Raw genomic sequence first — 23,502 nt, forward strand, 5'->3', positions numbered from 1 at the left:
ACTAGTATATCCTTTTAAAACAAAGGGACTCACATTGGCACCTGCCATCCTCTGTACCTAGAAAGAATACAAAAATTATGGACTGTGCTCTCAAGGTCCTTGATTAAAGGTTTTGGGGATATATTAATTCACTTTCAAAGTTGTTAATCCCTGATCCTTTCACTTTTATTATGCTTGTCCTATCCATGACTCTAAACTTATCCTCCTTAACTAAAGCATTGGAATCATATCTCCGTTTTGTGCAGAGATCTACAGAGTATTACACATCATGCCTTATATTTCTGCTCAACATGTGGGGCACTTGGGCTCTCACTGGCCCTTCACATTCTTACGTTACTTTGTTACCTTAAGTGCATAAAACAACCTTGGACTTTCACTGATTAAAACACCTTTAGATGTCCATTCTGTATTATTTTTTTCTGACTTTCCATTTTAATATCATCCTTATATTGCCCATACTAGTCTGGTCTCTTGCTGTTTGATATCAGCTTCCTCTTCCGCTTTCTCTTTCATCTAATTGCTCACTCTAGATTTGACTGTCCCACTTTGTTCTTTCATGAAGCCATTGAATCTCCCTTATTGAGCTTCCTGCACACTATCCAAAAAATGTCACAATTGAGCCTGCATCTTTTACTTCCACTGGCAGCTGGCACCCTCTGAGTGAAGAAATTCCCCCTGAGATTTCCCTTAAATATTTCATCCATCACACTAATCTTATGACCTGTGGATCAGCTCTCATCTCACCCAGCTTGAGGAGAAATAACCTGCATGTATTCACCCCATCTAAACCTCTACAAAATAACCCCTCATTCTCCTGAACTCGATGGAATAAAGTCCTGACCTGTTTAACCTATCCCTGTAACAGGTCCTCAAGACCTGGCAAGATCAGTGATTTATTATCAAAGCCTGAATTCAGAATTGAGCTTTGAGATTCCACAGACAGCCATGAAACAAAGAAGAACTATAGAACCCATTCAAAGTAAAACATCAAACAGCACTCCCCGCCCCCACAAGTGTAAAAAAAAATCATGCAAATAGCAACAAAAAAAAAGAGCGAAAACACAGACTATAAAACACAAAATCAAAGGGCTTATTTCAGTTCAGTTCAGCTCAGTGTTCATTACCTGCAGGCTGCCCTGATTCAAAAATCGCCCAAAAATAGCAACAAAAAAAGGAGCACCCAGGAAAATAGAACACCTCATCATGTGCCATTTAAATGTTGATATCTTTCCTGTAGGTAGTTGACCAGACCTACACTCAAATTTTAATCTCACCAATGTATTATACATTGTACCCCATCTCCCATACTCAGTTCCCAGTTTTATGAAGGTCAATATGCCAAGAGCTCTCTCTATGACCCAAAAGAGATCCCACCTTCAAGAAACTATGGATCTGTTTTCCTAGACCCCTTTCTTCTTCTACACAACTCAGTGCCCTACCATTCACTGTGTACCTTCTCCTGGTTTATCCTCCCCAAACCTCACACATGTCTGCATTAAATTCCATATGCCATTTTGCAGCCAATTTGCCCAGCATATCCAAGCATACCATTTGTAAGCTTTGATGGCCTTTCTCACTGTCCATCATGCTCCCACTCTTTGTGGCTTTTTCAAATTTGCTGATCCAGTTTACCACATTATCATCTAAATTATTGATATGAATGGTAAACAGCCTCCCATGTTCTCAAATGCTTTGTTAATGTCCATGTTGATAACATCCACTTCTTTCCATCAACTTTCTTGGTAATCTCCTTGAAAAACTCTAGAAGATTAGGCATACAATGCGACACACAAAACCATGTTGACTATCCTTAATCAAGCCCTGTCTATCTAAGTACTTATATATCCTGCCCCTTATAATACCATCAAATAATTTACCATGATTGACATGAAGCCCACTGGCATATACATTCCCAGCTTATTGTTAGAGACTTTCTTAAAAAAAACAGAACACCAGCACCTCACCTGTGCTAAGGATGTTGTTAATATTCTGCACGAACCACCCATGAGGTCCAAGGGGACACCTTGCCAGATCCTGGGGACCCTAATTCACTTAAAGACAGCAAGCACCTTCTCTTCTATAATCTGATTTAGTCCATATCTTCAATATACTTTTTATTTCGGTTCTATACACTGTCTATCTCCAAATTAAGTACAAGCACAAAAGACCATTTAAGGTTTCCCCTTTCTCTTTCAGCTCCATACATAGAAGACAAAACTGATTATCTGGGAACATTGAAAGGGGAATACATGCTGTTTCATTTGGTGGAATACATGCATATGGTTGAACGACAGTAAACTTAAACATGAACTTCAAGAGAATCAATTTATTTCCTTGCTATCCTTTTGCTCTTAATATAGCTATAGAAGCCCGTGTGATTCTCTATCACCTTGTCTGCCAGAGCAATCTCATGTCCTCTTTTAGTCCACCTGATTTCTCTCCTAAGTGTTTACTTGCATTTCTTATACATCTCAAATGCCTCCTATCTTCCTATGCCTGATACTCTCACTTTTCCAAACTAAAGGTGGAGCAATGGACACTTGCATGGGATCTAGATATGCTTACCTTTCTGTTCACTACATGGACTAGTCCAAGTTTCAAGCCTACACTAATAACACACCCCAACATTTCCTCCACTAGAATGACAACTACATTGGTACTGCTTCTTGGAGCCATGCTGAGCTCATAACTTTCATCAAATTTGCCTCCAATTTCCACTCTGCCCTTAAATTTACTTGGTCTATCTCTGACTCAATCTCTATGTCTCTATCTCTAGAGAAAGATTATCCAATGCTATGTCTTAAAACCTGCTAACTCTCACAGTTATCTTGACTATACCTCTTCCCACACTGTCACCTGTGAAAATGCTATTCCTTTTGCTTAATTACCCCATCTCTGCCATATCTGTTCTCAGGATGAGGGTTCCATGACAGCCCTCACCCACTTCTCCTACATTTCCTGTACATCTGACCTTACTCCATCATCCCATCATCATAATCAGGACTGGGCTCCCCTTGTCCTTACCTCTCATCCCATGAGCCTCCATATCCGGCACCTCATTCCCCATATCATCCGCATCACAAGTGGGATCCTAACTCTACGCACGTTTTTCCCTTAACTGATCACCCCTCCCACTCCATTTTCCATACGGAGCACTCTCCACGTTACTCCATTGTCCACTTGCACCTCCCAAATGATTTCCCTCCTGTCACTTACTCCTGCAAGTGTGATACGTGCGACACCTGCCGCCTCACCTCCTCCCTCAGGGCTCAGCACAGTCCTTTCAGGTGAGATGACACTTCAACCTGCAAGTCAGTTGAGGTCATCTGTTGTACGCAGTACTCCCGTTGCAGCCTCCTCCACATCACTGAGACTCACTGCAGATTGGCGGACCACTTTGTTAAGCTCCTTTGCTTTGTGGGCTGCAAAAAACAGGATCTCCCAGTAGCTACCCATTTCAATATGACTTCCCATTCCCTTTCTGGCCTCCACTACCACCACAATGATGTCAAACTCGGGCTGGAGGAGCAACGCCTCATGTTCTGACTGGATAGCCTTCAATCTGATGGCATGAACATTGATTTCTCCCTTCTATCTCCTTCCTTCTTTTTCCATTCCTTTTTTGAATACCCTCTGTTACGAGAATACACATAAAATTAAGATGTTTGCTGGCCTGGGCTAGCATCAGTGGCATCAGCAGTTGGTCTGCCACCTGCCCTCAGGGGAAGGAGAGATAAGGAACAATGGAGCAGCGTCTGGAGATGTGTAATGAAGGGATGTGGGAGAGAGAGCTGTCTGGAGCGGCTCCCCCCTTTGAACTCTGAACTGTTTGAAGTGATGGACAGGCGATACCCCAGCAGGGGGATAAAAAGGGACAGGTTCGCTAAGACAGGGACACACGCCACCCGAGGTAACGAGACCCTGGAAGCGGTACGCTTCTCACGAGTGGGTGAGAAGTACCAGACAACGACAAGGGTGGAAAGGTACAATCAGCGGGAACCCGGTGTGTGTCCGCCCTTGCCTGGGTGCCGGGTTCACTGCAGAGGATCGACCGCATCTGGAGGAGGGGTCACAGTCGGTGACCTCAGGTGACATCACCAAGGACCCGCCCAAAAGTTGCTTGTGAGCAATCTCGCCGGTCTGTGAGTGAAGCCGTTCTGAATGATCAGTTGTTCCTGTTCTCTCTGTCTCTCTTCCCCCACCTTGTCCATCGGCATGGCAACGATTACTGCGAACTGAACTACTAACTGGACTGAACTTTGAGTCATTTTGAAATTGGTCATTTACCCCTAGACAACGATAGAGCTTGATTGATGCTGTTATCTTACTTCTGTGCACATGTGTGTTTATCATCACTGAACTGTTGCATTTATTATCCTTTCGATTACTGTGTTGCTTGTTTCTTTAATAAAACTTTCTTAGTTCTAGTACTCCAGACTCCAACTGAGTGATCCATTTCTGCTGGTTTGGCAACCCAGTTACGGGGTACGTAACACCTCTCACCCCTTCTCTTCCTCTCACTTGTCCATCACCTCCCTTCGGTTCCCAACCTCCTTCCCTTTATTCCATAATTCACTGTCCTCTCTTCTTCAGCCCTTTGCTTCTTCCACTTGTTATCTCCCTGCTTCACACTTCATCCCCCCGACCCACACACCCACTTTCCCATTGTACCTGGTTTCGCCTATTATCTGGCAACTTCTACTGCTTCCTCTCCCCCCACCCTTCCCCACCTTCTTATTCTGGGTTCTGCCCTTCCTTTCTAGTCCTGATGAAGGGTCTCGGTCCAAAATGTCGACTAATTATTCCCCTCTCTAGATGCTGCCTAACACATTACGTGTGTGTTGCTCATTGCTGCAGAATGCCCGATACGCGGCTCCTTCTTTTTCGGTAGAAGGGCTTCAATATCCCTCAGAAACCAAGGTTCCTTACACTTGATAGCCTTGCCCTTTAATCTAAAAGGAGAATACAGATTCTGTATTCTCAGAATTTCACTATCAAAAGCCTTGCACTTACCAAGCATCCCTTTTCTGGAAAACAATCTATCCCAATCCACACCTGCGAGATCCCCTCTGATGTCATCAGAAATGGCCTTTCTCTAGTTTAGAATCTTTACCCAAGCAGCATAATTATCTTGAAACTAATGGAATTGTAATCGCGAGATAATTTGATTGATCTGGTGAATATAATTCCTTTACTTTCCATTAGGATGCAGGTTATTTGATTTCAAAGAATAATTCCACGTTTTTCTTTGTGCAGAGTTAGATTCAAGTTATTGCTAAAATTTCTTTCTTTTCTTTTCAAATCTTTTTATTATTATATTATTCAAAGAAGAATAACACGAGGACGTCGAAGTAACAACACTTACGATGTCTCAAGGAAAAATACATTATCTTAAAGATTGAAAAATTTTGTGATAATTAAAAAAAAAACCCCACTAAGCAGAAAAAGTGGGGGGAAAAAAACCATTAGGTGTACAACCTCGGAGCCATGCGTCATACATAAAGCTTCTAAAAATAAACATCAAACCGCCAGCAAGAAAGAAAAATATACCAAAAAATTTACAATTAGATCGTGGAGAAAATCTATCAATTAGCTCAAATGATAATAATGAGCAAATGAGCCCCATCTTTTCTCAAAATCAAATAAAGGTTCAAAGGTTCGACTTCTAATTTTCTCCAAACTAAGACATAGCATCATGCTAAAATTTCTATGATGCTGGTGCAGTTGTTGTGCTGAATCAGCTGGGAGTACTGGTGATTCCAGACCTTGTGCTTACCATGATGACTGGAATGAGTCAGCTTACTGTAGTGAAATAGGTCACCTGGCTGAGTGGTGCCCCAAAAGGAAACTCTTGTTCAAATTTGACAACGCTGAAGAGTTGTCTGTTGAGTTCAGAAAGAGGAAGGAACACAATCATGTACTAATCTATATTGAGAGATCAATAGTGGAGAGAGTGAACAGCTTTAAATTCCTCGGTGTTGATACGTCCGATGACATGTTCTGGGCCTAGCACATAGATGCAGTCCTAAACAAAATGTGCCAACGTATTTCCTTTCTTAGGAGGTTAGAGAGGTTTGTCTTGCCACCAAACACTCGAATAAACTTCTATAGATATTCTGTTAGAAATATCCTGACTTGTTGTATTATGGTCTGGTTTGGCAATTTGAATGCACAGGAACATAAGAAGCTGCAGACCAAATACAACAGGGAACCTCCCTTCTCATCACCAGCAGAATCCATAGACTGGGCTGGGCATCTCACAGTTACCATCAGGCAGGAGCTACAGAAGCCTGAAGTCCCACACCACCAGGTTTGAGAATAGCTATAGTACTTTCCTTCAATCATTCTTTTCTTAAACCAACAACAAAACACTAATCACTACAGTTTAGCAACACTATAACCACTTTTTACTCTCTGCACTAAAATTGACTTGTTTGTTCTAATTGTGTTTTCTTGTAAAAATCGTGTATATTTCATCTATAATTTTCTTGTGATTGCTACTTATATGATGATACATGCTGTGGTGCTGCTGCGAATGGGTTTTCAGTGCTCCTGTGCAATTGACAATCAGCTTGAGTTTGACTGTGATATTTAGGGTCTCAAGGTTTCAACTATTGTCCTTAGCTGAATCTTAATAGCCCAAGCAGGCAATCGAATCAGCTGAAAACAGACTTTGATGGCGCAAATATCAAAAGGGTTACATTTCTGGTTAAGATGGTGGCAGATGCTCTAGCTTTAGGTAAGTGTTTTAAATCATGAGCTGGGGTTTGCCATCACTGAGGAATTTCACCACCACCAGACATGACTTGACTGTATCAAGGTGGCAGAGCTGTGAATGTGATCAGATCCATTAGTGGTGTGGCTCTTGCATCTACCACTTAGCTTGCATGCAGCCCGCGTTGGAAATCACCAGCTTAGGATGGCCTGTTGCTGCCCTTGGGGCAATACATAAGGGACAACATCTATCAATCATTTAATCGCATTTTTTTAAATAATGATTAAAATTCCAAGCTGTTGCCCTGTAATGCACTGAAGCTGAAATGGCTGACAGGAAGGAATGCGAAATAATTCAATTAATTTGTTCAGTTAAATTCTATGCTATCTATATGGTATTGTTTTGCTTTTGATTTTAAAATGAATACAGATACCTTAATCTGAATATGCCTGGACTCTTTTCAAATTTTATATTTCATATTCTGTGTTTTATGCTTGTTTTTGACTGTTATGTGATGTATTTAATGTTGGGGGGGGGGGCAGTATGTTTTTCCATGGCTTTCTTTGTTTCATGGCTGCCTGTGGGAAAGCTGAATCTCAGGGTTGTATATTGCATACATACAGTACTTTGATAATAAATGTACTTTAAATCTTTGAATCTTAACTCTTATCCAAAGGAGATGCATATTTGAAAAGTTAATAATGGGTAAAGCAGGAAAAAGTGAGATTTTGTTGATGGGATTTGTGAGTGTTTTGTGTGGTGTTTCCCACTTGGATAAAAGTGAAGTAATCCAACACAAAGGAACCCCATCTGTATCAACCCCATCTCTGCCATTCAATTCAATAATAGCTGATCTTGTGCCTGAAGTTCACTTTAACTTCAAAAATCTCTCTATCTAAGCTTTTGAAATGCTCAGTGTCTGAGTATTCGCAACGCAACCCCCCTCACCCCACCCAGAGGAATAACTTCCACCAACATACCGCATTCTGAGTGAAGAAACATCTTACCTCACCCTTATCACTTGACTATGTCCCTTGGTTCTTCACTGTCCAACCAGGACAAACCCTCTGCATCCTTCCTGTTAAGCTCCCTCAGATATTTGTCAGTGAATTCACACATTCACACTTGTAATTTCCAGTGCTCCGTTCCTCTTTGCTCAGCTTTTCTTTGGATGATATAATTTCCTCATCCAGCAATCATTCAAGGGAAGCATTGTGACATGGAAGAGTACAGCACAGAAAATACCCTTCAACCCATCATTGTTTGTGCTGACTACTCAAAGTTCAAAGAAAAATTTATTATCAGAGTACATAGATGTCAACACATACAACCCTGAGATTCTTTTTCCATGGGCATAGCTAGTAATCCATAGAGTAGTAACTGTAAACTGTAAACAAACTATGCAAATGCAGGTATAATAAATAGCAATAAATAACTAGCATGAAATAACAATATAACAGAGTCCTTAAATGAGTGTAGTTACCCCCTTTTGTTCAAGAGCCTGATGACTGAGGGGTAGTTACTGTTCTTGGTGTGAGTCCTGAGGCACCTGAAACTTCTATCTGATGGCAACAGTGAGAAAAGAGCATGGCCTTGATGGTGAGAATCTTTGATGATGGATGTTGCTCTTCTACTGTAAAGTTTCATGTAGATGTGCTCAATGGTCGGGAGAGTTTTACCAGTGATGTAGTGGACTGAATCCATTACCTTCTGTAGGACTTTGCACTCAAAGGCATTAAGTGTTCCTATACTAGGCTAAAATGCAGCCAGTCAGCACACTTCCGACCACACATCTATAGAAGTTTGCCGAGTTTTTAGATGACATGCCAAACCTCCGCAGGTTCCTGAGGAAGCAGAGATGCTGTTTTGCTTTCTTTGCAATAATATTTACATGATAGGTCTTCTGAGATAGTGACACCTAGGAATGTAAAGTTACTGACCCTCTCCACCTCTGATCTTCTGATGATTACTGGCTCATGGACCCGTGGTTTCCTTCTACTGAAGTCTACAGTCAGTTCCTTGGTCTTACTGACACTGAGTGACAGGTTGTCGTTATTACATCACTCAGCCAAGTTTAACTCTCCCTCCTGTATTCTGATTCATTGCCCCCTTTGTTACAGCTCGCAACAGTGGTGTAATCAGCAAACTTGTATATGATATTGGAGCTGTACTTAGCCACACAGTTATAGGACTACTCTAGTATATCGTACTTTCAGTAACAAGGCCAAACCTGCACAAATAATTCCAGGTAAAATCTGATCGAAGTCTTGTACAATAATTGTAAGCGAATCATATTCTTCCCTTACAGTCCCTTGAATATAAGCTAACCTATCATTTACCATTCTGATACACAGATCCCTAATCCCTAATCCCAAATACCCAATATTCATCATCATCGTTCTGTTGCATGTCATATGACATGGGCGATCATGGTCAACGACCATGATTGGTCTTGGCAAATTATGCAGAAACGGGTTGCCATTGCTAGTGTCTTTAGCAGATGGGTGATCCCAGTCATTAACAATACTCTTCAAAGATTGTCTGCCTGGCATCAGTGTCCTCATAACCAGGACTTGTGATATGCGCCAGCTGCTCATATGCCCATCCACCACCTGTTCCCATGGCACCCTGATCAGGGGGCTAAGCAGATGCTACACTTTGCCGAAGGGTTACCTGCAGGCCAGCAGAGGGAAAGAGCACCTAACCCGTTTTTTGGTAGAGACATACTGTATCTTCACCCAGTCATCCCATCCAGCATTAACATTTAGTAACAAAACCATAAGATCATAAGGTATAGGAGCAGAATTAGGCCATTTGGTTCATTGAATCTGCTCTGCCATTTCATCATGGCTGATCCAATTTTTATCTCAGCTCCAATCTCTTGCCTTTTCCCTGTATTCCTTCATGCCCTGACCAATGAAGAAATATCACAGAATTAACAGGATCTTGCACTTAGGATTTAATTTGCACTGTATAGGTTGAATTCTAGATATGGAGGTGTAGACTGAAGCATTTGAGAATTCTGGTGTATAATGTATGAAAAGAAGTCCTGGCTGATCATTTTTCTACTAGTAAGGGGTTAGTGCAGATAGATGTGTTTGAGGACTTCAGAGCTCTAAGTAGTCAAAAAAAAAATCCTCCTCTTAGCACAACTGAGGGCAGAATTAATCCTTTTTGTCTTGGGGGGAATGGGGGGGGGGTGGAGGCTCAATTGTTGATGTTATATCATCCTTTAATCCAGAGGCTACGGCTGCCGCAGAATATAAAGGAAAGGTCTTACTTTTCCTTGATGCCTTGCCTTTCCCAACCTCTTTGGAGGGAGGGAGCATAGTAATCCTTTAAAGTTGCATTAATCACTTCTGCTGTGGCTGATGATGTGTACACGGCTTCAAACATGAACTCCTATTTACCAGGTTTCTTTCTGGTAACAAGTGATTCAATTTAAAATCAATAACATTTTCATCTAAAGTAATAGAAAACGCGAGTTGAATTGTGCTTCAGGTGCAGAGAAACAGATCGTGGCCATGAGCAGGAATGCTTACTATTCAACAAAGCTTTCATTCAGCCTAGAAGATTAATAGCTCAGTTTTCGAAGGACATGATGCACTTTTGCAACTTGCAGTAAGGTGGTTATATTTTTTCTAATTGTGCTCATTCTTGTAAAAAGTGTGGATACATGATGTTTTTTCCCCTTATAAATGCTGCTTTTATACATATCGTTGATGCTGCTGTATTAAGTTTTACATTGTACCTGAGTGCATATGTAGTTGGTGCACATCATAATAAACATGACTTTGACTTTGACAATGGCCCAGTCATTTTATTGGAGGTTCAGAAGAGCTCCATTGGTGAGGTATCTCTTGCTTGACTTGACTTCCACGTTGGCAATGCAGAGCAGATATCCAGAACATGTTGAGATTGGATGCAGGCGCACCTGACCTATTGCCTCACTTCTTTGACCTATCTGGGTTAATTGGTTTATTATTTGGTTCTGTGGCTTTTAACCAGGCATAGCTAAGTATATCTGACACAGCTGCTTCACTTCAACGAGAATGCAAAAGATTTGTGAGGATAAGTTTTAAGTCACATTAGATAGATGTGCTTCTTCACTATTTTTGACCAGTTATTTGTGTTTTTTTTAATTATTTGAATCTACTTCAGTTGTCCTAAAACATATGCCATCATCACCGGACAGAATAGACATGGCATAGTGGAAAATGAAGATGGTTATCTTGATCAGTTGAGTAGCTGACCCAAAAAGTGGCAACTGGAGATGATTTCAAACAAGTGCAAGTTGTTACATTTTTGAAATTCAGAGTAGGACTTTCACAGTGAATAAAAGACCCTTGAGGAATGTTTTTAAACAAAGACACCATGGAGGTCAGAGTCATGCTGTCATAGGTAGACAGTACAATGAAGGAGAGTTTGGCACATAGACCTTCATCAGTCAGGGCACTAACTTTAAAAGTCAGGAGGCTATGTTTACCAGATGCTACTGCTGCTACACTTACAACATTGTGTTCAGTATTGGTCATCCTGCTATAGGAAAGATGCCTTTTAACTGGGAAGAGTGCAGAAAAGCTTTACAAGGATATCGCCAGAACTTGAAGGATTGAGTTTGCCGGGAGAGGATGGACAAGTTGGAACTTCATTTATTGTGGTTTAGGAGGCCAAGAGGTGGTTTTATAGAGGTGTATAAAACCATGGGGGGCCTAAATAGGGTGAATATTCTCAGTCTTTTTTGCCAAGATGAAGAAATCAAGTACTTTTCTTTATACAGAGTATACTATGTATGTGGAGTGAGCTGCCAGTGGAAGTGGTTGAGGCAGTTACGAGAAGAGCATTTAAAAGAGTACATGGATTGGAAATGCTCAGGGGAATATGGATCAAATGCTGGCAAATGGGGTTAGCTTTGATGGGCATCTTGGTTGGCATTGGCCAATCAGGCCAAAGGGCCTGTTACTGTGCTGTGTCACTCTATGACTCTATCAGAGCCATTCAGAAAGATTAGAAATGTCCTTTGGCTGTACAAGATATCAAACAGCATTCAAGGAAGTCTAAAAACTTCCGCCTGATACTTCATCACTGCATGTGGACCACTCCACTTCTGTGGCGTGGCCATGATGACAAAGCCTTGAACTCAATTAGGCCCCCAATGCCACAGAGATAATGTCTTGAAATGAGGATAGTGCAGTGGGGTAAATTCAAGGAAAGTGTGATCCAGCCCAATTCGGCTAGAACACTGTAATAGTTAAAATGGTGAAATGCTCAAAGCAGATGTTGCAAATCAGAAAATAGAGCAGTAAATCCCAAAAGCACCCAACAGCTCCGTCAGCACCTGAAAATTACAAAGGTAAGTAATGTGCTGGATATTGGTCTCTGTCAAGTGAAAGGTCTCATCACAATGCTCAGCTCCTAGCCAGGTGCATTTGCAATTTGCCAGATACAGGGTTAAAGTGTTAAGTATAATTATACTGTAATTCTTCAAAATGATCTATGGTTTAAACTGGTGGAAAAATCTGTTGAGTAAATTGCTACTTATAGTCTCGAACAATTCCAGAATACAAAAAAGTGAGATTCTTTATGATGATTTTGAGAAACTCAAGTGCATTTTCGAATTCAGAGATTCATATTTTTATGTATATTAACAGTTTATCATCCAAAGGCAAGCTGACTGGTAGGCTTGAGCCCTTGAGGGCAAAAAAAAATCCTGCAACATAAGGCATAGCCTACAAGTGTGGGTAATTACAGTGGGAAATGAGAAAAGAGAGGAGGAAGAGAAATATTGGAGGGGAGGTGAAGAAGATTCAGCTGCTTGGCATCCAGGATGGGGTAATAAATTAGAATAGACATTGGCTTTGGTGGAGAAGCCGGAGAGTGGTAGTCGAGAGTTGCCTCTCTGACTGGAGGCCTGTGACCAGTGGTGTGCCAGAGGAAATGGCGCTGGCTCCATTGTGGTAGTCATCTGTATCATCGATCCGGATGACCATCAGCCAATGAGTAAACTGGATCAGGAAGTTTGCAAATGATGCCAAGACTGGGGGCGTAGTGGACAGTGAAGAAGGCTATCAAAGCTTGTAGCGGGATCTGGATCAGCTGAAAACATGGGCTGATAAATGGCAGATGGAATTTAAAACACACGAGTGTGAGGAGTTACATTTTGGAAGGACAAGCCAGTCTAGTACTTACAAAGTGAGAGATAGGGCACTGAGGAGTTCAGGTTAGATTTTAACTTCTATTCTGATCACCCCCAGTCAGCATTTGGGGTCAAGGTTATACTTGTAGCTTGTGGATATATTTTCTGAAAGCTGGAAAGTAAATATGAAAGGACATGCACTTTGATGCCTGTTTTGCTATGATAAATACAGCTTTCCTGTTCCTTCAACTCCACTTACTCTATATTCTCTAGTGTTGTACTGAAGTTTATTTTGTGATATACCCTCAGGTATACCTGTCCAAGAACATTGATCAGTGAGACTTTTTTTTTGCTGCAAACAACAGGAATTCTGCAGATGCTGGAAATTCAAGCAACACACATCAAAGTTGCTGGTGAACGCAGCAGGCCAAGCAGCATCTCTAGGAAGAGGTGCAGTCGACGTTTCAGGTCGAGGCCCTTCGTCGGGACTGCACCTCTTCCTAGAGATGCTGCCTGGCCTGCTGCGTTCACCAGCAACTTTGATGTGTGAGACTTTTTTTTTGTTTGCTTTTCTGTATTCTTCCTTTCCTACCTACAGGAACAAGCCTGGGCAAGTCCATTCACTGTCATCGCTCTCCTGATCCCTTCAGATTTATGTTTCTCAAGAAATTCTCTCCCCACTGAGAATTAATACAAAATTGTGTCTGTTCCCAAAGAACATTCTAGGATAAATTTTCAGCTTATCAAATGAGTATCAAATTCATAATTAGTGTTTAATTTACATTTTTCTTGTGACTGTTGTTTATCAGATGATATGTGCTGTGGATGAGTTTTCACTGCACCTGTCAATAAACTCAACTTTATCTATAAAACTAGCATTATGCCTCTCAAATATAGGAGATTTTGATGTCAACTCGAAACATATTGCAACTTTTGGATGGCATAAAGTTTACAGTAATGTAAAAAAAAATGATAAAACATACTGCCTAGGAATTTGACTTTTGCTTGATTATCAGAGAATCTGAAATGAATCAATTTCTTTATTCCCAGAAATTAAATTGAAATTTTAAAATTGATAAAATGAACAGCAACTCTGCTTCAAAACAATTTGTGCATGAAGTGGATGTTTTTGCAAATTAACAGATCCTTTAGACTTTTACATCTTGTCTTTTACACATTCAATTTGAAAGACTTGCTTTCACCTATCACCTCCAGCAAATTATTTTAAGATCCTTCCATTAATAGACACCACAACAAAAATGACTAAATTAGCTCATTTTCAAAATAGGATTATGAGGAATTGCATCATTATTTGGTTTTAATTGACATGATTCTTAGCAGGAGGAAAACACTCCGAGATGAATGTGTAATTAATGTGTTATCATATTTTTTATATATATTTTTTCATTCTATTCCTGAAAAATATGGCTGTTTGTCAAATGAACAAAGTGAGTAATTAAAATTACATTTCATTTGATGGAGAACCTGGATTCAGATATATTTATTTTTTTGTTGGCTAACATGTATAACCCTTGAACCACAGTAGTATCAAGTGAAATCTAGAGTTATTTATGATATAGATTTCTTCACCTGAAAGACATCAGTGAATCACATGTTTTTTTCCAATAATCTGTAGATAAATAATTATTATTTTTAAAGCTTTTTTTTCTTTTAATTTTATAGATTTACTTAATACTTGTTTGTAATTTCTCCAGCTATTGTGGTAAGATCTGATCTCATTTCACTGGATCAACAGCCAATGAGGATCTTTGGGAAAAGGGAAGATTCGTCAGTGCTTCAAATAAGAAGGATAAAATTTACTTGACTTTGAGATTCCATACATATGTCACAAATCTGTCACGAGGCGTACTTAAAATGGAATTCCCAGGATAAAATATGAGCTGGCAGACAAAAATAACCGGTATAGATCTGTGGATTCCAAAGTCAAAAGAGCAAACTATACACAAAATTTGTTCGAGGTGGCTGTTCAAGACAAAGATCAAAAATGAAAGACCGCAGGAAGCCGACTCCACAATGTGCAATGAGGTTGCTGCTGCTGCTGATCTCTCTGCAAATGGCAATCAGTAAAATATATAAATCATTGTACTTGCCAACAGCATCATTCATCATTGATGAAAAGATGAAGACCTATTCACGGTGTGACCTAGTTCTTCAAGAGTAGTAATACAACTACTTTCCATTGTAGATTCTAATGGTTACTTTTCCAAAATACACCCAAAGTTCCGATTTCAATTACTGTCCTTAGTGGCTCAGTTCCATTTCTGGCCTTTGGTAATTGTGAACCCGTAACCTCAAGTTCCAACTGCCTGAAAGGAAGCTGGCAACTAATATCAAAGAAGATATTAAAAGCTTTTTTAAGTATAAAAGGGTAAAAGAAAGGACCAATACAAAATAACGCTGGAGATATTGTAATGAGAGACGCAGAGATGACAAAGGACCTGAATGTGTATTTTGCATTAGTCTTCAAAGTAGAAAACGTCTGCAGAAGACTGGACATTCAAGAGTGTCAGGTGAGTAAAGTTTATGCAGTGAAAATTATGACTGAGAAGGTGCTCAGGAAGCTTAATGGTCTGAGGGTGGATAAACCTCTTGGACCTGATGGAATGCACCTTCGGGTTCAGAAGGAAGTAGCTGGAGAGGTTGCGGAGGCATTAATAATCATCTTTCAAGAATAAGGAGATTCTAGCATTGTACCGGATGACTGGAAAATTGCAAATGTTACTCCACTATTTAAGAAGGGTAGGAGGCAGCAGAAAGGAAACTATAGACCTGTTAGCCTGACATCAGTGGTTGGGAAGTTGTTGGAATCGATTGTTAGGGATGATATTATGGAATACCTGGAGGCACATGAAAAGATAGGTCAAAGCCAGCATGGTTTCCTGAAAAGAAAATCCTGCCTGACAAACCTACTGCAATGCTTTGAGGAAATTACAAGCAGGGTAGACAAAGAAGAAGCAGTACATATGGAGTACTTGGATTTTCAGAAGGCCCTTGACAAGGTGCCACACACGAAGTTGCTTAGCAAGATAAGAGCCCATGGAATTACAGGGGAGTTACTAGCATGGGTGGAGCATTGGCTGGTCAGCAGAAAACAGAGAGTGGGAATAAAGGGATCCTATTCTGGCTGGCTGCCAGCTACCAGTGGAGTTCAACAGGGACTGGTGTTGGGACCAGTGCTTTTTACAACGTATGTCAATAACTTGGACTACAGTATTAATGGATTTTTGGCTAAATTTGCCAATGATACAAAGATAGGTGGAGGAGTGGGTAGTGTTGAGGAAACAGCATGCAGAAAGACTTAGATAGTTTAGGGGATTGGGCAAAGAAGTGACAAATGAAATACAGTGTGGGAAAGTGTATGGTCGTGCACTTTGGTGGAAAAATAAACGGGAAGACAATTATTTAGATGGGGAGAGAATTCAAAATGCAGAGATGCAAAGGGACTTGGGAGTCCTTGTGCAAGACACCCTAAAGGTTAACCTGCGGGTTGAGTCAGTTGTGAAGAAGGCGAATGCAATGCCAGCATTTCTAGAGGTGATGTGATGTTGAGGCTCTTTAAGGCACTTGTGAGACCACATTTGGAGTATTGTATGCCATTTTGAGCTCCTTATTTTAGAAAGTATATACCGATATTGGAGAAGATTCAGAGAAGATTTACAAGAATGATTCCAGGAATGAAAGGGTTACTGTATGAGGAATGCCTGGCAGCTCTTGGGCTGTATTCCCTGGAGTTCAGGAGAATGATGGGGGATCTCATAGAAACATTCCAAATGTTAAAAGGCCTGAACATATTCGAGATGGCAGTTATTTCCCATGCTAGGGGAGCCTAGGACAAGAGGGCGTGATTTCAGGATTGAAGGACATCCACTTAGAATAGAGATGTGGAGAAATTACTTTAGTCAGAGGGTGGTAAATCTGTGAAATTTGTTGCCACCAGCGGCTGTGGAGGCCAAGTCATTGGGTGCATTTCAGGCAGAGATAGATAGGTTCTTGATTAGCCAGGGTATCAAAGGGTATGGGAAGGAGGCAAGGGAGTAATGATAATTGGAAGAATTGGATCAGCCCATGATTGAAAGGCTGAGCAGACTCGATAGGCCGAATAGCCTGCTTCTGCTCCTATATCTTATGGTCTTATGGTCTCAAAACTATTGATAACAATTAGCATTTCCTATCCTCAGGTGTAATTTATTCACCTCAAAACAAGACTGAAGATTTTTGGTTTATTACACTATAATTTGAATATCATCTCGCAAAGAGAATGGGTCAGTTTATTGGTTCCGTTCTTCTGTTTGCCTGTAAAACCAGTCACATAACACTCCATGGTCAGAGTCCTTCTCACAGTTCCATCCCTAACCTCTGTGCTGCCCTGCTTAAATTGATCCACATTACCTCATCCATCAATTGATTATTCAACATCATTCCAAGGTCCAACTTCTGAACTTGCATCTCAAACATTCTCCTTTCACCCTGAGGCATTCCGAACACTTTAACAATAAACCTTTGGTGATGCTGAGTTTCAGAGTTCGACATATAGTCTAAATGTAACCTTCTAGACTGTGTTGGTTCTTTATATTCCATGCACCCCAAAAATTACCATCTTGCCTCTATCTAGAAATCTACTTGCAGTCATAGAAACGGGCTATTCGGCCCATGCCATCATACCGAGCATCAAGTCTATCTACACTAATTCTATATGAAGTTTACATGGAGCATCCATTTGTTCGAGTTTCTACTGTTCACCTACATACTAGGGACAACTCACAGTAGCCTACTGACCTACTGACCTGATCATCTTTGGGATGTGGAAGGACACCAAAGCCGATCAGTAGTGGTGGGGGTGGGGAGCCATTGCAGTCATAGAAAGAACATGTAAACTCCATGCAGACAGCACCCAAGGGTCTGAATTGAAGCTGTGTCTCTGATATGAGGTGCAGTGGCTCCAGTACCTGCACTACCTAAACTGATCCTGCTAACCTCACCAATCAATTTGTAGAATTGTAGTGGTGCCAAAGCAACAACCTCTTACACAATGTCAGAAAGACCAAGGAGCTGGTTATTGACTTCAGGAGGAAGAAACCAGAGGTCTAGGTACCAGTTCTCATCAGAGGATCAGAGGTGGAGTGAGTCAACAACTTTAAATTCCTCGTTATCATTTCAGAGGACCTATCCTGGGCCACCATGTTAAGGCAATTATGAAGAAAGCACGGCAGTGCCTCTATTTTGGATTTGTGAAGAATCACAAGACATCTAAAACGTTGATAAATTTATACAGATGTTTGGTGGAGAGTATGATGACTGGCTCTGCCACAGCCTGGTATGGGAACACCAATGCCTTCGAATGGAAAATCTTACAAAAGGTAATCGATATGGTGCAGTCCATTATAGGCAAAGCCCTCCCCACCATTGAGCACATCTACAAAAAGCATGGTCGCAGGAAACCAACATCCATTGCCAAGGACCATCACCACCCAAGTCATGCCCTCTTGTCATTGCTGCATCAAAATGAAGGTACAGAAACCTCAGGACTCACACCACCAAGATCAGGAACAACTATTACTCCGCAACCATTAGGATGCTGAACCAGAGGGATTAACTTCACTTGCCCCATCACTGAAGTGTTCCCACAACCTATGGGCTGACATTCAAGGACTCTTGATCTCATGTTCTCAATACTTATTGCTGATTTATTTAATACTATTGTTTCTTTCTTTCTGTATTTGCAGTTTGTTGTCCTTTACATACTGATTGGATGCCCAAGTCTGTGCAGTCTTTCATTGATTCTATTATGATTATTATTCTATTAAGGATTTACTGAATATGCCCACAAGAAAATGAATCTCAGGGTTGTATATGGTGACATATGTGTACCCTGATAATAAAGTTACTCTGAACTTTGATTATCCTTTGGGATAAAAGAAACATTATTCCAAGTTCTAACCTCCTAACGTGCATCATCTCAAACATTATCCTGACAGCCGCACTCTAAACATTTTAACAATAAATCCTTGATGTGGAAAAAGAGTCGCTTTCAAAATCCAGAGAGCTTCATTGACAGTTTTGTCAACTGGGACTTCATTATAAATCAGGGGAAAAAAACTGGAAGAAAGCAAACAATTACAACATAGACATGTTGTTCCTCTCCGCACCTTGTGGCGCATCAGGCAGCAAACAACCTTGCCATTACTTCAACACTTGTCATTTTTTAAAACTTTCAACACTGAGCTAGTAGCTTGCTTCTCAACCCAGCATGTATGGAAAGCATACAAGGATCTGGCTGGAGTTGAACTCAGGACTACATGCCCCAAAGTCTTGTGCTGATACCACTACACCACTGGCTGGTACATATTGACATGGCAGGAGGTTAGATGCATAATTTACTATTCTTTGCATTGCAAAACTAACTGATTGTGTTTGATACAAGATTTTATTGCTAGTTTTTACAAAGACAATGGTAGTACAGATCAGGTGTTTAATTCATTTGACATCTAAACAGTCCCAGAAACACCAAAATAAAAAAAAAGAATGCAATATGGATTATCCTCAGATCTTTCAGATTTAAAGCTAAACTCAAGAAACAGGATAAGCACTGAGATTGCCGAGATCTTTAGTATCATATGTGAATTTATGGGTGCTTCCTTGAATGGATGTAGAGAAGCACCCCTAACTGGCAAACTCACTTGGAGAATGAGAATGGGTGATGCAAAGTTACATTGGTGGAATAAGAAGTAGCTTCTATGGTTTGATCTGAACCTGGACCAATTTACATGACATAACACCATGATATACCTAACTGGAAATATATCTCAATGCTTAATGATTGAATTTTTCTCTCCCACATCACAAATGTCCTTGATCTAGAATGACTACCAAACTGATCAAAAAAGATTGTGGAAGAAACAAGATGATCAAGATCTCAGCTATGCAATCTATGAACTAGGGTAATATTTTGACTGCTATCTTTAATCGACAATCAATAATTTGCAATAAGGATTCTCCAAGATGTCAACCCATCAGTGCCTCTTCCAGATAGCCTATTGGATGTCCTTTACCCTTTTCAATCTCAGATACCTATTTATTATAGCTGTATTTTATCTTGCAAAGAATGTACTTACCAATTTTTTAACACCAGTGTCGTTATCAAAGCAGCAACAATCATGATGAGGGAGACTGTGATGGTAATGATCTGATGAACGGCCAGACCTGAAGATTCAAAGGAAAAAAACACTTTTTATTTTCTGGATGCCATCCTATGCTTGAAATGTAATTTCTCAAATGACCTGAATATTTTCAAACTCAAACAGTATGCATCAATTGTAAAAACCTACGTAATAATAATTTCACTGGCTAGGGAATCACCAAAGATCCAGACAGATAAATGACAGGCAAAGATAAAACTTTCCTCCAAGAGGACCACAGTCTTGTTGTGGTTTGGAGGCTTTCTTGCTTCAAAGACCCAGAGAGCTACGTCAGCTGGAGTCAGGGCTTTATGCTTTGGCTCCTGGTAGGGTCACCAACCAAGCATGTCAAAGAGTAAAGACCGGACTAAGAGTGGTCCACTGGTCTTTCAGATTTGGGGGGTTCAGCTCGGGGCTGGTATCCCTGACTGGTAAAACAAAATTGTTATGGGAACAGCAATGAAGAATCCTTCTACATCTGAGTGCAACAATATTCCCGAGTCTCCACCCAGGACTTGCATGACTGGAGGTAGTGAAAACTGAGAGGAAACTACTGACCTGAATAAGGAAGCCCTGAACACCACCAGAGATGGAGGACCTTCATTGCTGCCCTAAACGCCAATGGCGTAATAGTCTGTAAGTAAGTAAAGTTAGAACTTTTTTTTTCACACAGAGGATCACTTGAGCTTGGAAGAGTTCACCATGATGTTTATTGAGGTTAAACTGAGTAATGCTGAAGGATAGGTGAATATGGGATTATTGCATGAACGTTGGATAGTTTTCTCAAATGATGTAAACATTCTCTTGTATGCACTTGACTTGCTACAATTTTAAAAGAAAGAATAAAACAGTTCTCTCCATGCCAATGCCTGTGGAAATGGAATGCATCACTGTGGGGGTCATACGGAGGAACAGAGCTGACCCTACTATAAAGCTAAGGAACCGGGGGGGGGGGGGGAGGTGGACCATGCTGCCTGAAGAGCTGGAGAAATGAATGCTAAGTGATCACTCAAAGACAATGACTGGCACTGGTATGGATACATTTTCTCACAATCTCCATTCATTTCTAACGTCCCACTGGGAGAACAATGCTGATTTGTAATTTCTTTTTCTACATTTGGAACTTATAATTCAGTCCCAGTTAGTCAAACAACAAAGCAATTGCCAACCTAACAGAAGACATTGGATAGATTACAGAAATAGAGGTCTGAACGTTCCATGAACTCATGAACACCATCTCACAATTTGTCTCCTACACTAGTGAGTTATTTTTGTAATTTCTAGTGATGTTATATCTTGCACTATATTGCTGTTGCAAAACAAATAATTTCATGACGACATATGTCAGCTATAATAATCCTGATTCTGATTCTGAAGATAAACAGGGAGATTTTTAAGACTTTAATCATAGACTAGCCTGTAGGATTTTATAGTCAAGTAGTTATATTGATAAGTACAGAGTTACAGTAGATACTGAGGTGAATCTATGGTTGAGATATGGTTAAACCAATTACTAGGTAAAGGGGTTTAAACTAATAAATAAATAGAAGTAGATAAGGACTACTAACTATATCTAATTGTCCAAAAAATTCAACAGAGACAAATTGTTATGCAAAGTCAGCCATTAAAAGTATATCAAAAAATTGACTGAATAAAACATCAAATAATTCAATACCTCTTCTTCAAAGAAGTAGATTAATTCACACACATAATGAATGAACAAATCTCTCATGACAATTCTTAAGATGTTTCTGGGTCTAAAATATGATTGTAGTGGATAACTGCTAATTTGCCATGACCCTTTAAGACTACTTCTTGTGATCCCTGTGGTGAAGTCTTCTAAGTAGGAAAACACAGATAATTATAGCAGCTCATAAATACCTTATAATGACTTGGTGTTTCAAGGTCTAACAACTGGAGTGTACATCTTCACATGAAATATAGTATTTAAAAAAATATATTGAACAATAAAACATGAACTGGAGAGAAAGAGATCAGACTAGGGTTTCCTCTGGATGATCCGGTTTCCTCCCACAGATTTAAAACGTACTGGTTAGTAGGTTATTGTAAATTTTCCAGTAATAAGGCTAAAGTTAAATAGATGGGTTGCTGGGTGGTATGGGTCATTGGGCCAGAAGGGCCTCTTCTGTGCTATATCTCTAAGTAAATAAATAAAATAGTGAGTCAGCGTTTGAAGTTGTTTACAAGTTTCTGGACAAGATTTCACAGTTCAGATGGCAGCTGACTGTTGGGTTTATTAACAGTTTAAAATTCTCAAATCAACCACAACAACAAACTGAAAACTGACAGTCCATAAATTTCTGAGAATATTGAAAGTGGAGTTTTGTTTTCAGAATGACAGCAATGGTTTTCTTATGCATGATACACGAACTGCTATAGAGAGCTGTCAGAAACATTTCACAGCAGCATTTTCTGTAGGTTTCATTAAACTTTTGAAAGTCACTGAGTCTCCTCAATTCCTTGGATTCAGGAGCCATGCTGAAAGTAACAGGAAACATCTGGATCTGTGGCTGTGTCAGCGAAAGTAGAAATCAGCCTATTCACCAGAACTGGAAAAAATCTAGAGGTAAACAGATATAAAATACAGAGAGTGAGGAGAGGACAAGAAAAACTGGTCTCTAATAAGGAAGGAATAAGAGAAATTGAATCATAAAAAAAGAAAATATAATGCAAGGTAAGGGTGGATAATTATAAGACAAGGAAATATGCAGAAGTTCTAACAGAGGTTTTTAGGACCATAAGACCATAAGATATAGGAGCAGAATTAGGCCATTTGACCCATCAAGTGTGCTCTGCCATTTCATCATGGCTGATCCAATTTCCTCTCAGTGCCAATCTCTTGTCTCTCCCAATATCCCTTCATCCCTTGACCAATCAAGAATCTATCAACCTTTGCCTTAAATGTACATAAATATTTGGCCTCCATACCTCCCTGTGGCAAAGAATTCCACAGATTCACCATTCTGGCTAAAGAAAATCCTCCTCCTCTCCATTCTAAAAGGACACCCCTCTATTCTGAGGCTGTGTTCTCTTGTCTTAGATTCTCCCTCAAAGGAAACATCCTTTCTACATCCACTCTATTAAGGTCTTTCACCACTCGATAGGTTTCAAAGAGGTCACCCCTCATTCTTCTGAATTCTAGTGAGTACAGACCCTGAGCCATCCAGTGCTCTTCATATGATAATCATTCAATCCTGCAATCATTTTTCTGAACCTCCTTTGAATCTTCTCCAGTTTCAGCACATCCTTTTTAAGACAAGGGACTCAAAACTACTCATAATTCTCCAAGTGAGGCCTCACCAGTGCTTTATAAAATTTCAACATTACATCTTCGCTTTTATATTCTTGTCCTCTTGAAATGAATGCTAACTTTACATTTGCCGTGACTCAATCTACTAATTAACCTTTAGGGAATCCTGCACAATTCACTTTGC

General features: G+C 40.2%; 1 protein-coding gene across 3 annotated transcripts in view; it reads right to left on the minus strand.

Annotated features, from left to right (window-relative positions):
* Positions 1-23,502, minus strand: part of ajap1 (adherens junctions associated protein 1) — a 332,378-nt gene that overhangs the window by 111,868 nt on the left and 197,008 nt on the right. For all 3 annotated transcript variants that reach the window (XR_010016088.1, XR_010016087.1, XM_063033137.1), the window contains exon 3: positions 19,985-20,072. Coding sequence is in view for 1 of the 3 variants with exons in the window: in XM_063033137.1 (XP_062889207.1) it covers positions 19,985-20,072 (88 nt within the window). In the remaining 2 variants the exon portion in view is untranslated. The remainder of the gene's footprint in view (positions 1-19,984; positions 20,073-23,502) is intronic.

The sequence above is a fragment of the Mobula hypostoma genome, chromosome 25 (genome assembly GCF_963921235.1).
Source record: "Mobula hypostoma chromosome 25, sMobHyp1.1, whole genome shotgun sequence".
Classification (NCBI taxonomy): Eukaryota; Metazoa; Chordata; class Chondrichthyes; order Myliobatiformes; family Myliobatidae; genus Mobula; species Mobula hypostoma.